The sequence below is a fragment of the Chelonia mydas genome, chromosome 6, assembly GCF_015237465.2.
Source record: "Chelonia mydas isolate rCheMyd1 chromosome 6, rCheMyd1.pri.v2, whole genome shotgun sequence".
Taxonomy (NCBI): domain Eukaryota; kingdom Metazoa; phylum Chordata; order Testudines; family Cheloniidae; genus Chelonia; species Chelonia mydas.
The window spans coordinates 104,638,015-104,652,174 of NC_051246.2; the positions used below are offsets into that span (position 1 = coordinate 104,638,015).

Sequence of the window (14,160 nt, forward strand, 5' to 3'; positions counted from 1 at the left end):
TCACTAAGTGAAAAATTACAACCAAGTTTAATTGTGCCCTCTCTTGCACTTTTTCACTTTCCATCTGTCCAAATGCCCCCTGTTGTCCACCCCTCCCTCTGATATATGGCAGTAGTACCAATCTTTACTTACTTGGGACCACAAGCAACCTCGGAGGTGGTGGGGGTGGTGGAGGTGGGGGTAATGGAGGAGGTGGTCTACACTGGCAGATTTGCTGGCAACTCTCCGTAACCTTCTCTGCTACAGACTTGGAACATGACTTCTGGGGTTCACCTTGAATGATCTGTAAAGAAAAATATGAATTATTTCCTAGAAACTTATCTCAAGTTAAAGAGAGCTAATAAACATTACAAGATGCTTAGGGCCAAATTCTGCCCTCAGGTACACACATACAACCCCATTAACTTCTGTGGGCAGAATTAGGGTCCTTTTCCTTACGGCAGAAGTAGGTAAAAAAAAAGTACAAGCAAATTTGTGAGATCTGATGAGGTGACTTAGCATCTGTGGGAAAAGAATGTCATTGATAGAAGAGCTCTGTAATGGAACGGAAAGCTGCATTCAAGTCAATGGCACACACATTGCATGGTTTCTGTCTCCTCGGGAGTTTGGCAAGGCTGCAGTCTGTCACCATTGTTGTTCAATATTGATACCGAGTGATTGATGGAAAGCTTCAGGTGACAGCTGTCTGTGGCATTGAGCTGAACGCCATTCTGCTTCAATTGTCTTGTTGGTTTAGTTTGGTGAGATCATTGCAGCTGATGGCTGATCTAGTTGGTTATCAATCCAGATAAAGCTAAGTCCCTGGCTATTACCATCAAGAAGCCTATATCTCCATTACAATCACCTCAGTATTAACCTGTTCGGCTGGGACTTTGAACAGATGGCAACTGTCAAATATTTGGGCAGCATCACAGACAGTGCTAGAGAATGCTTGAAATATTTGGACACTTGTATATCAGCAGCTGCTGCCATGTGTAAGCGGGGGAATAGTCCCGCTATTGTGGGGAACTTTCCTGGCTTCTGCACTACCCCGGTGAAGTGGGCTAGCAAAAGGATCTGAGTCCTCGCTCCCACTTTTCCTTTACCCAGTGGCCTCCCTGCCCTTGAGGACTCTCCTTCCACTCTCCTGTCTGGCAGAGTCCTCGTAACCCCAACAAGGCTGGGCCCAGGATTCCTGAGGGGCTCGACCCCCAACCCTGCTGTGGTCACCTAGGACAGGGGCTAGGGTGTCCCCATTCCGGGGTACTCTCTCTGCACTGGGCACTTCTCTGACCCACTGGCCATTACATACAATTTAAAGCAAATGCAAGTTATTTAATCAACAATTAATTTTAAAAACAATAAGGAAAATGGGAAAGGTTAAAGGAAACACATCAACCCACTCTGAGGCAGGGAACATCACAAACAGTGTCTCTGGAATGTCAGGGCAGTTCACAGTCTGTTCATTGTAAGTCCCAGGCCTCCTTCTCAGGCTCTGGCTATGCTGCAGGGATGCTGTGGGTTGGACACTTGCTCTGGTGGTGACCACACGCTTTCAGGCTCTAAGTGGTAGGACCTTTCTTCCCAGTGTCGGCCCTGCCCTGTCAGGGTTATGATCCAAGCCTGGCCTGCAGAGCATCTTGGCTGAGGTGTCTCCCTGTGCTGGGCCAGCTGCCCAGGGTCCCCCTCGCTCTCCCCAGCTGCTCACCACACCCAGCTCCGGATGGCTCCAGCCCCAGCTCCACCACTCTGACTCTGCTGCTCTGCCTCCAGCTCCCTGGGCTGGTTCTTTGGCCCCTCTGCCTCTGGTTGCTACAGCTCTGCTCCCAGGACAGGTCTGCTCTGCAGGCTGCTTCTCTGACTCTGCTCCCAGCACTGACCAGCTTTGTGGGCTGCTTTTCTGGCCTCTCTGGCTCTGGTTGCTGCAGTTCTCCTCCCAGGGCAAGTCTGCTCTCTCTGGGCTGTGCCTCTGGCTTTGGGGCTGCAGCTCTGCTCCCCGGACAGGGTTTGCTCTCTCTGGATCTTGCACAGCTCTGCTCCCCAGCTCAGCTTGGGCCCCTGCTTTCTCCCTAGCTGGGCCCCACTCTGTCTGACCCAGGCAATTCCAGCTCACATGGAGGACGGGACCTCCCTGGCCTCCTGACTCCCTGATTAGCCTGCCCGCCCTGTCATGCAGGCTGACCTGGAGCATTGGCCTCTCCCCATTGTTGATGGGGGCTGTCAGTCTCAGGGTCTTGATTCCCCATCCACCCTTCCCCCTCTTTATTACTGGGAGCTAAAACATCCCCACTGAATGTTAGTAAGGGGGCAACAGTCCCCTTATACATATTTTGGGCCCTTCTGTGTTCTCTGTGGGTACATCATGATAGCAAGCTGGCTATGGTGCTGCGGACCTATAGAACCACAGTTATAACAACTCTATTGTAGAGAAGTGAAATATGGGTGCTGAAGAAGGCTGAAGAACACTGGTTTGAGGTTTTCTATTCTCATTGTCTTTGTCAGCTGCATCATATCAAGTTGCTGGACAAGATCAGAAATGAGGCTATTCCAAGCCAAATCCAGCAACTGCCTCCATCAGCACTGTTTCAGTTTTGGCAGCTTTCTTGGTATGGGCATATTATAAGAATGGAAAACCAAAGCATTCCTAAGTGTGTATACCAAGGAACGCTGCTACTCAGCCAGCAACCACAGGGGCATCTAAAGCTTTGGTGGCATGACAAGATATTGCCAGTGGTGGACATAGCAGGTAATTTGAATATACAATCACACCACCTTAGGCACCTTGCCAGAGATTGATCCAGATGATGGTCAATTTGCCAGGAGGCCAAGTCCCGTTGGGATTTGCCTGGATGGTGGTGATGGTGATTTATGGGAGAACTGAGGGCCAAATTAGATCTCTTTTCTATACTATGAAAACTACCTTTTCTTTATGTCCAGAATCTATTGAGTGATCCCTTTCACTTCCGGCTACTGTAAACATAAGACAAAAGGGCCCAAACTTTGTCCATCTGTGGACCACATAAATCACACACTCATTTCAATCAAGGTGGAATACCACATGCTGTGACCTATAGCGTTGGTGACATGCACTCTGTGCTAATGATAAAGGTGGCTATGGGCCTTTGTAGGATTCTGTAGGCACCATTTGCCTCATGTTTTTAATTTGGTGACCCCTGGAATAAAATATACTCAGCATCTTCATACAGTCAGGACAACTAGTTGTTACTCACATTTTTAGCATTACAATAGGAATATAATATTTACACAATTATCAACTTTAAAAATATCAAAGAACCCTAAAATGACTCACCTGAGACCACAGAAAATGTAGAAAGATTAAGCAAGAGAGGTGAACCTCTGGGAAAAGTGAAATTATGCAAGCATCCCAATAGCTTTCAATGAGTATTTAGTTCTAGAGGTCAACTTCTTTTGCAATTAATTTAAACTCATATTTAAAATAAGAATCTATGCAAGTTCCTATTTTGAAGAGATAAGACTCCGAAATTAAGAAAAAGAATGTCTAACATGCATTTTTAGACCTTGATTTAGGAGAGCACTTAAGTACATACTCAAGTCCCTGTGAAGTAAATGGGACGTAAGCATGTACATAAGTGTAGTCTTGAATAGGAGTGCTTTATTTAACCAGGGCTTTATAGAGGATACTGTGTGGCAGTAATATTAGTATGGTCTATCTAGTAATTTTTGATTAACGGTCACTTGATTATAATAAAATGCATTGATCCTTCCAAAGGGAAAGTGTAGTTTATGCCATCTTCTAGCCATATTAAAGTTACATTATATTCACATATTTCTGGCCAAATAAAAAACTGCAGTTTTAACAAATGTACCACTGGTGCACCCAGTACAGTTCACATGCATTGTATACCTAAATACACCTTGTGGCTTTGGTTATTTGGAAATAGTATTTTGTAGCTCAAACAGCAGAGAGTGCAAAGGGGAAAAGAAAAAGTGATGAGTTGGAGAGAGGCTCTGAACAGCATGCCTCAGAAGATTCAGTATCTTAAACAGTTTATCAAAATCTATTACCAAATATAGGAAAACCCAAATTTAATCACAAATACTTTCCAACTGTCTCCCTTACAATCAGGTAATAATGAAGAGACTATAGACCATCCCAAAAAGTTTCCAGGAACTTACATGGACTCTTTGAATACTCTAATGAATCAAAGTGACTCAACTGTATAATCCTCCAGAGCTGCTGATAAATCTGATTGATAAGCAGGCTTCTTTTTCTCTTTAAATTGAGCTCCCAGAGCTCACAAGCCTCAGAAGAATCGATATGTCATGTTCATTATTCTTACACTGCTTATATATAGTGTGACAAAGCTCTGTCCTTGCCTCTGTGGGTCCCGGTTTCCTGGCAGATTTCACTAGCTGTGACCCTCCACGTAACCCTTCTCTCTCTAGAGACAAGGGTCACAGTCTACTGAGCCATTTTCATCATAAGCCAGCAAGGGAGGTGAGGAGAAGTTATCCTTCCTTGCACAGTCTCTGTTGTCTCCCAGTCTCAGTGATTAATCAGGGAGCAAAGGTGGGGGTGGGCCCACCCTCTACTCCAGGCTCCAGCCCAGGGACCCTAATAGTATCAGCTATGGTAGCTGACCTTTTAGAAACATGACATGTACAATTCCCTGGGCTACTTCCCCCACAGCAGCCCTCACTTCCTCAAGCTCCACTTCACCCTTACCTCAGGGCCTCCTTCCTTGTGCCTGATATGGTGTGTACTACTCAGCCTCTCCAACAGCACAACTTCCTTCCTCAGCTCCTGACATGCACACCCAGCTGACTGACTGGGAGGCTTTTAACTAGTTTCAGCCAGCCCCTGATTGGCTTCAGGTGTCCCAATCAACCTAGCATTCTCCCTGCCTTCTGGAAAGTTCTTAATTGGCCCCCGGTGTCTTAATTGACCTGGAGCAGCTTCCATTTCACTTAACCTGGTACCAGGGATTTGTTTAGCCTGGAGCTAATATATCTATCTCCCCCTACTTTTCTATAGCCATCTGGCCTTGCCCCGTCACAATAATATTGTTGTGGTAATGATTGTTTCAGTGATAGCTCAATAGTTAAAACACTAGCTTGCTATAATGCTGAACTCTAGTGACCTGTGCTGGGCTGTGACCTGGGGTCTTTCATGGCTTTGGTTGGTAGTGATAAAATTTATACTCATCACGGCGGTTGTGGGGCAATATCATTCCAATGCACACTGGCAACTAACTAAGGAAGCTATCAACTCATAGCTATCGTCCCTTGTCCTGGTATTCAATTTGGTGGTTACTTTAGGTCACTAAAATTACTTGGGAGCCAGGGAAAATGGAGGTGACTAGTCATGAGATGGAATAACACTGGAGGGATTTGGAGCAAACTCTTCATTTACAGCCTAGAATAAGTTTTGTGTATAAACATACAATGATAGTGATGGTATGGGAAGGCTAGATTGACTTATTACTCTAATTTAATATCAGCCAAGGCCAAAAGGCTCTGTCTATTTTTAGAACTATTGACCGCCTTTTAAATCCCCAGAGGCTGTCTTACCGTGGACTGGTAATAGCATGTCCTCAGAATCCAGTGGACATTTTTCTCAATTATTTTGCAGACAAGATTAACCCTATATGTGTCCAGCCATACTCCAGTGGTGCATCCTATTTGTGTTTTGTTTTGGGGGTATTTTTTTGATGCCTTAGTCCACATTGGCAATATTTCCTCACACTGATTTATTCTCAGCAAATGGCTGAGATTCAAAACTGTGGGCTTTCACTCCCTTGCCTGCTTTGTCACGCAGCGGAGCATCTGGACATTTTCAGTAATTATGAACATTGTAGATTTCATCCTTACTCAAGGGGTTGTCTTAAAGGGAAAGATTTTTAAAAACACTAAAGATGTATAGGTTAACTGAAAGAGGACTAACGTGGGACTGGAATGAAGGCCTCATAGAGGGAGAGGATTAGTTAAATATTGTTACAAGGGGATTAACTAGGAGTAATGAGATAGAATTAGGAAAAGGAATATGAAAAATGTTGGCTTATTCTCAGGAAAATCTTTCCTTCTGATGATGTCTATTAGTCTTCTGATGAAAGGCCATTACTTGAGTCTTTTAAACCTAAATGTACTGTAGGGAGCAATCCTGCACTGGCAGAGACTGATGAAACACATGACTTAATAGATCTTTTTCTATATCTAATGTGTATAATTCAAGGTCAGCTGCCTTTACAGAAGATGACAGGAGTGAAAGGTATGTTGAAAAAGTCTAGACCTTTTATGGAAGATTACTGCTAATTACGGACCTGTCTCAAACTTTACTGTTTGTTCATTTTGTCAAATGTTAACTTAGCTACAGAAAAACTACAGAAGCACTTCATAAACAAGGAATTATCAGACTATATCAGTATGGCTTCCATTCAGTTTATTGCCCAAAGATTGTCTTTGCAAGGGGTCACTAGTGGTCTGTAGATAACTTTTGACCAGGATTTGTTTCCTTGTCCTTTGAGCTTTCAGTGACACTTTCTATTGTTGGACATGGCTGTGAAGTTTTGTCTCATTGGCCTGTCTAAAAAAATTAACTCTTTGTTTTGAATCTGGTTTTCTCAATACATTCAGTAATTTGTCAGGTCGGCCTCTCAGGTTGCCTGGACTTAGAGCTAGGTGAACTATCAGTAGCAAAGAATTTATCCTTTTCTCTGTTCTCAAATTACCTATGGACAGAGCTGATTTTTATTAATGTTTTCATTATTCATAATTGTTTGAACAATTTATGTGAATGTATTTTGCATAAAGGTCAGACATTTCCTAATACTCAGGCAAATAAAAATCTGTTTGCACAAACGTTCATAGAAAAGCAAACAAAAAGTGTTATAAATATATTCAAATTGGAAAGCAATCGCTTGCTTGTGTAGTCAGTTATATAAAGTCCATGTCTGTGAGGTTGTTTCTTTTTAATCAAGGATTTTCTACAGAAAGTCTGTCCGAAGTCCTCCATTACATAGCACGTGGGTGCAAAGGTGCACCTGTGCAGAGCCCCACTGACTTCAGTGGGACAACACGTGATCGCAGCAGTTCGTCTGCATGCTACATGACACAGGATGGATTCCACATTTGAGAATAGAGGATTACAGTGCAATCCCCAATTGATGGTCTCTATGAGACATTCTGAATCAAGTGCAAGGACGATAGTGTGACCGAAAAAAAGGGCTATCGACTAATAGAGAATCAAGAACTCTTACTGCCTTCTTGATGTGACAATAATTTTCTGTCATGACAGTTGTCTAGCGGTCTGATATCATTTCCATTGGTGTAAATCCAAAATAACTCCACTGAAGTCACAACAGAGTCACTCCAGATTTACATCAGTGAAACTGAGATAAGATTTCCCCCCCATTAATTTATGATGCCATTTATTATTTTTAATTATTTGTATATGGTGGCCCTCAAAGGCCTCAAGCAGAATTGGGGCCCAATGGCACTAGGTTCTATACAAATACATAGAACAATATGGTCACTGCCCTGACAATCTTATAATCTGATTTAAGACAAGTCCCAACAATTGAGCAAAGCAAACAACAGGAAGCTAAGGGGAGAGAGGACGAGGGCAGCAGTAATAATTAATGCAAATAGATGGGCCAGCAAAGTGTACAGCTTGATGCTTCCAAATCATTTAATAGTATTGTGAGGTTTGGTGGTTTTTGTTTTATTTTGTTTTTTAAAATAAGTTAACATCAACTGCTCCTCACCTAGCCACCCTTATCTGGCTGATTTCTTGAAATAGGTCTTGGGGAGGGAAAGAGAAGAGGTAATACCGTGACAGATTAGTTTAGGTAAAGTAGTCCAGGTGCAAGGAGCAGCATGCAAGGAAGAGCAAAGAGAGTGGTGGGAACAGAAGATAAATGAGAAAGTCAGGTGGGTATCATTTACAGAACGGAGAGGATAAGGGGGCACGACAGTGAGAGAACAGTGGTTAAGTAGGGTGAGGGATAGCTTTGAAGGGCCTTGAAGATAAGGACAAGGAGTTTGAACCTGATGTGATGGAAAAAGAGACAATGAAGAAATTCAGATTCAAAGGTGACGCAGTTACAGAGACAGGCAAGGAAGTTCATTTTAGCACCTGTGTTTTACGTGGCTCTGAGGAGGGCAATGTGGGGGTCAGGAAGGCCAGAGAGGTGGATGATACAGTAATCAACATAGGACCTGGTGAGGGCCTGGAAAAGACTTTTAGCTGTGTAGACCGCATAAAAAGGTTAAGTTTGGAAAATGCTATAGGGGAAAAAGAAGCTGCATTTGGACTTGGACTGGACCTGAACCACTGCAATTCACTATTTCTGGCAACTCTGCCACTTTCCTCAGGTGTGGGTAACCGAACTGGAACAGTATTGACAACATGCTCATGGAACCCAGGGTCTCTGGGCATGTCCTACTTTTTTCCCTGAGAGTGCGTCATAAACTTCCTGAAAAACAGAAAAGTCGCTACAGAATTATTCTGGTTAGTCTGGGCAAAGTTATGAGGCTTGGCTTATTTAGCTAAAGATTATGGATCAAATTCATCCCTTCTTAGTAAATGAAGTTACAGCAGGGTTGAATATAACCCAAAATCTTGGCCCATTTACTTCTAAGAACTTGCACCTGGGATGATTTTCCCTTTGAGTCTAATCTGTGATGGAAGGGAATTCATATTGGTAAAAGAGCTAGGATCATATATGGATAATGCACGGCTCAGTTTAAGGTTTAATACAAAGAATGTTCAAACTTCATGCCTCATTAAGGACACTTTTGGCTATTCCACACATGACCTTTGCATTATTATATGCATATGCGATCCATATATTTTTATCATTGGGCAGGGAGGGCAAGTAAAAACTCTAATATGAGCAGATTGGTTGACCGGACTCACACAAGACACTAAAAATGTTGCAGTTATAAATCAAGAATCAGGAGAACTTCTAAACTATTGCAGAGGGAGGCTGAGCAACTCTGGTTTGCCTTTTTCACAACCTATTTAAATTATTATTGATTTATTTTTAATTAAATCACCTGAGTGACTTGTGTGAAGGCTGCTTATGCAAATTTTGTCGACTGCCTGATCTTTTGAAGGAGATGGTTTTCAAAATGTTGCTCTTTTCACATCATTGCATTTTCCTTAAAGGTGCACGCTTTCACTTACAGAAACTAGTTTAGCCATCCGAATTCTAGAGCAGGACAGTCAGCAGAATGAATACATGATTTATTGCAGTTGGAGAGCTCACAAATCTTATAAGAGACGTTAAATGTTAAAACAAATAAAAAAATCTCAGTGTAATCTTTCGGAGTCCACTAAGTTTAGAACAGAGAGTAAAGGACATTAAGTCTTTGCTATGTTTTCTCCAAAAAAGAAACCGCAGTTGCTCTGTGCTGAAACAGTACTCAACTAGCTCATCAATTACTGTTTTGAAGACATATATTATAAATAAAGTGTAAAATATCAAAGGGATGTATTTTAGTTAGCTTTGCTGGTTTCCTGGTTGCCTGAATTGGAAGATCACTGTCCATTTTAGTCTGCTGTTTTCTCCGAGTCCATCTGCAGAAAGGTCACTGGTCACCCCACATTACAATCAAGGTCACACCACATAACAGTCAGCGGCTGAGAGTGGACAAAGCTGATTCAGCTTTTATCCAGTGAATTCTCAGTTCAGAGACGCTTCAGACACCATGCCAAAACGTTACCAGAATGAGGCTTTCAGCACTTCCCCAATGTGTTCCTTGTTTTGTACATATTGCCACCTATAGTAATTACACTCTAAACCCTCTCACTGTCAACATGTTTAAAAAGGTCAACCACATCTTGCTCAGAAAGAACAACTTGAGTTCTACAGACACAAGGCTCACTAGGGTGTTGATCACTTAGACTCCCTAGAAAAGCCTCTATGTCTCTGTAATCAGCAGTAATCAAAAGGAATTGAAATTATATCTAGGCAAGCAACAGCTACATATATTGGGCTATTCCTCCCTGCTTCGTGGACAACTGTCAGTTTTCAAAGTCAACAATTTGCAAAAATTAAAATCTGAACAATCCTCTGTGTGTACATACATAGTCTATTTTATACACGCAGAAATCCTGGCCCCGTGGAAATGAGTGTGAGTTGTTCCCATTGACTTAACTGGGGCCAGGATTTCACCCATCATATAAAATACATGCACATGTGCATTCTAGCGCTCTCTCTCTCTATATATGTATATCATTTTAATATTTATTATTAAGATAGCTCCAACAGTGTGATAGTTTCTTTGCAGACAGAGATGGACACAAGGTATGTCACTGGATGAGTTTACACATCGCAGTAAGTAACGAATGACAGTATTGGTTTTTGTAGTGTTGTTGTAGCCGTGTTGGTCCCAGGGTATTAGAGAGACAAGGTGGGTGAGGCAATATCTTGTATTGGAGCAACTTCTGTCCGTGAGGTGAGCTGAAGAGCTCTGTGTAAGCTCAAAAGCATGTCTCTTTCACCAACAGAAGTTGATCCAATAAAAGATATTACCTCACCACCTTGTCTCTCTAGTATTGTTATTTAACATTTGTACATATCACCATGTGCATGCTGTGCAAGTCCATCCGAACTGTTCGAGAGGTCACTGAAGTTCTCTGTAGCACATTCAAATATTCAGAAGTATATGAAAATAAGGAAACAATTTAAAAGTGGGTACCTCTGAGATGCCAAAAATATAAAAAGCCATTTAAAACCACACACTTTGGAGTCAAACCCATGCAATTAGAAGTTGTTCTAAATGCACCATTTTGATCTGTAAACTAAAAACCATCTCCAGCAGTGATGACAGACAGACTTTAAAGGTGGCAGGAGTGCAGCATTCGGAGATCTAAATGGCACTCTGGATTTCACAGGAAGTCTCAGAGTCTCTTTCTCGGGCTCTGTGTAACAGTGATCTCCAATTTCATCTTTTTTCACTGTAAAGGAATATGTATCTGTTTCTAAACACTCTCCTAAGCCAGGAGATGAAGCTATCAAACGCCACTTCTTCCCACACCCCACCAGGAGAGTATGGGGCAGGAAGCCCCAGGACCCCAACCAGCAATGATTATTTCCAGCTCAAGAGAGTCCTCTCCCTTCTCCCACTCCAGGCTAGGGCCACAGGGCATCAGTAAATGACGCCAGATGTTCATTTGTGCTGCCTGCCCCCTCCGACCCAACTTCCGAGTTAGAAGTGCCTGGGGCAAGGTTGGGGTTACCTGAATGAAGCCCCAGAGGGGGTGGAGGGCACAGGGCAGCAGCAGGGAAGGCCAGCAGCAGGGGAGGAGCAGCAGCAGCTCTCTGATCAGCATCACTCCTCTGGGCCAAGGGGCTCGTCAGCTCACGACCTGTGTACCTGAACGGGGAGAGCGCACAGCAAAGGCGTTTGATCGCACTCCCATCCCCAGAGCGCGGTGCCTCCCCTCCCCGAGATCTTCCCAACTTTATTTCTGAAGGGGTGGGTGGGGAAGGGGCTTTTGGAAAGCTTCGCAGCTTCAGGCAAGTCCTGGCTTCCCGGGTCACCAACTCCGCGCCGCTCCCCTCCCCTTCTCCCCTCCCCTTCGGACATGCCAGCGGCGGGGACCCCCCTCCCCAAGAGAACGGGGGTTGGTGATGCTCTTAGCGCAGCTCCTGCCATTCAGGGCAAGCACCCAGATCGCTCGCTGTTGTTTTCCTTCTTACCCTGGGGGCGGGCGGGGGGCTGGGCTCTGGGTCTCAGGTGAAGCAGGACGCTGCTGGCGCTTCCTTTACATGCTCTGGCGGGCCACTGGGTGCGGGTAGAAAAGTTTGCAGCAGGATCAGTAGCAGCTGCTGCACCGCCTGGCTCCCCCTTGGCTTTGCCTCCGCTCGCTGCTGAGCCGGATCCCTGGCGCCCAGCAGCCTCTCATCGGGGGGGACGCGGGGGGAGGAGGTGAGGGGCTCCTTGCTCAGAACAGGAGCTTGCCCAGCAAAAAAAAAAAAAAAAAAAAAAAAAAAAAAAAGAAAGAAAGAAAGAAAAAGAAAAAAAGAAAACGCCCGGCCAGTCCTGTGTGTGTCTCTCGGGCTCCGAGGAGGGAGGGCAAGGGAGGAAATAAAACAGCCCACCCCACACCCCAGAGGTCCAGGCTGCAAAATGCCACTTGCTCTCAATGGCTGTAGGTAGGATGCAAAGCCCCAGAGGATAGTCCAAGTCTCGGCGGAGCAATCCCTCCTTCTTTCTCTCTGCAATTGCAACCGAACCGCAGGCTCCCCCAAGAAAAAGTGCCAGACAAGGTGCCCAGGAGCCCCAGCGAAATCAGCTGTGAAATCCGCTCCCCTCAGTCCCTCTGCTCTCCAAAAGCGAAGAGATCAGCTGCTCCCTTCCGCACAGCGCTCCCTTCCTGCAAGTAGCAGGCTTGGTGTCTAGTGCCTTGCCAGTTCCTTTGGGTACCAGATCCTCAGCTGTCCATCATCAGAGCCCCAAGAACCAGCAGAACAGAGAGAGAGAGAGAGAGAGAGAGAGGTGGGCTATGCGGAGCCCATGGGGAGGGAGCAGGGAGGACAACAGGGCTAGAGAGGCGCTGCACATGCAAAAAGGAAGGGTGTGTGTGTGTGTGTGTGGAGAATATGAGAGCAAAGCCAGAGGCTCCTGGCTCGCCTGTGAATTTAATCTCTCCCCTGCCTGCTGCTGCTGCAGTGATTTTTCATACCCATCTAGCGAGCCCATTGTGTGTCTGGCACTTGGCTCGGTGCTTTTTCTTCCCTCCCTGATGACACTCGATCGGGGATTTCTTCTTGGGAGGCTCAGGGGTTTTCTCCCACATTCATTAAAAGATCATTGCAGGCTGGAAACTGACAAGCTTCCCCTCTCCTCCCTCCCCCCCCTCCCGCCCCCATTGCTGCTCGAGGCGAGTGTGGCTTTGCAAAGAAACCCCCCCTTCCCTCCCATGGGGCACCTCAGTGGAATAAGTGAAGCCCAGGAACACTTGCAGGTTTAATTGTTTTACTCATTTCTATGCAAGTGGCTACTATAGGAGACACAGTTATAGAAAATACAATCAATTAGTATGAATGTTTCTACAGCACCTACCATCTGAGGATCTCAAAGCACTTTACAGTATTAATGGATTTAGCCCCAGCAGGGTCAGGAAAGTATCATCATCCCTGTTTTAAAGAGAGGGAAACAGGACGAGAGAGGTTTATGGCCTGATTTTCAAAGGCGCTAAGCACTTGCTGCTCCTGTTGCAATCAAAGGGAGCTATTGGGTGCTCAGCATATCTGAAAGTCAGGCCCTAAGTGACATGTTGATGGTCCCACAGCAAGTGTGTGACAACTGTGGTTGTAGAACCCCGGGTTTCCTGACTCCCAGGGCTGGGCCTTCCCTATCAGAGATTAAAGCACATTAATAAAACCAAATATCATAACAAAGACAACCAAGAGGGATAAAAAAAGCCACTCAAACCTTAAACATAGTCAGCGGGCCTCAATGCGTGCCCTCATGGCCATGCGACTTGGAGCCCTGAAGGTTTGATGGGCCACAAAGGGTACAAATGTCAGTCAGATGCCTTCTGCTGGGAAGCAACATTTCTTTCAACCTGGCATGTGGGATTATTCTGTCATGTGAGTGAATTATTTGCTGTATGGTTTTTTTTTTTTTTTTTGGTGTTTCGTGAGATGTAATAATGAAAGACGCTTTGAGACATTCATTTCTATTGTGTTTCTATGTGATAATGAAGCACATTGGAACATTTAAGAGCGCGTGCAGGGAAGTGAATAAAGATTCCTTTATTGTAAGGGTGGCACAGTCTTGCCTCTTTACAAAGAAGAAATAGAGTGGAAAGATCAAAAAGCAAAATGGGTTTAGTTTTTTAGTGAGCCTGTTAATGAGCAAAGCTGCAGGAGGGCCTGTGAATAGTGGCTGTTTCTGTAAGTTAGATTTATCATATGTCAACATGCTAATAAATATTTTTGCTGCGTCGAGAGCTTGAGTCAATTTTTAGTGTCACACTCTGTTTCTAATTACATAGAGAGATGGGCCTAAATCAAAATGTCTTATCTGAACACCTCCCAGACTGTGGGGGTGTTTGAAATCCAAATCTGGATCCAGAGCCAAATTTTGCAAATGGTCACTGTCTTTTGAAGGGACAAAGCAAAATCCTGGAGCTGAACATCTCAAATATTGCAGTGTTTAGGCTCCAGATGTGAAGTCTTAAGC

The 14,160-nt window shown here is 44.5% G+C and overlaps 1 protein-coding gene across 2 annotated transcripts in view; it reads right to left on the bottom strand.

Moving 5' to 3' along the window:
• Positions 1-12,589, bottom strand: part of PRIMA1 (proline rich membrane anchor 1) — an 85,067-nt gene extending 72,478 nt beyond the window's left edge. The window contains exons 1-3 of one of the 2 annotated variants that reach the window (XM_043549403.1): positions 11,670-12,589; positions 11,207-11,343; positions 133-283 (exon numbers count right to left, since the gene is read on the bottom strand). In XM_043549403.1, coding sequence (XP_043405338.1) covers positions 133-283; positions 11,207-11,299 — 244 coding nt within the window. In that variant the 5' untranslated portion in view covers positions 11,300-11,343; positions 11,670-12,589. Of the gene's footprint in view, positions 1-132; positions 284-11,206; positions 11,499-11,669 lie in introns of those variants that run through there. The other variant, XM_007063450.3, reaches the window with a different exon arrangement.
• Positions 12,590-14,160: the final 1,571 nt, after the last annotated feature.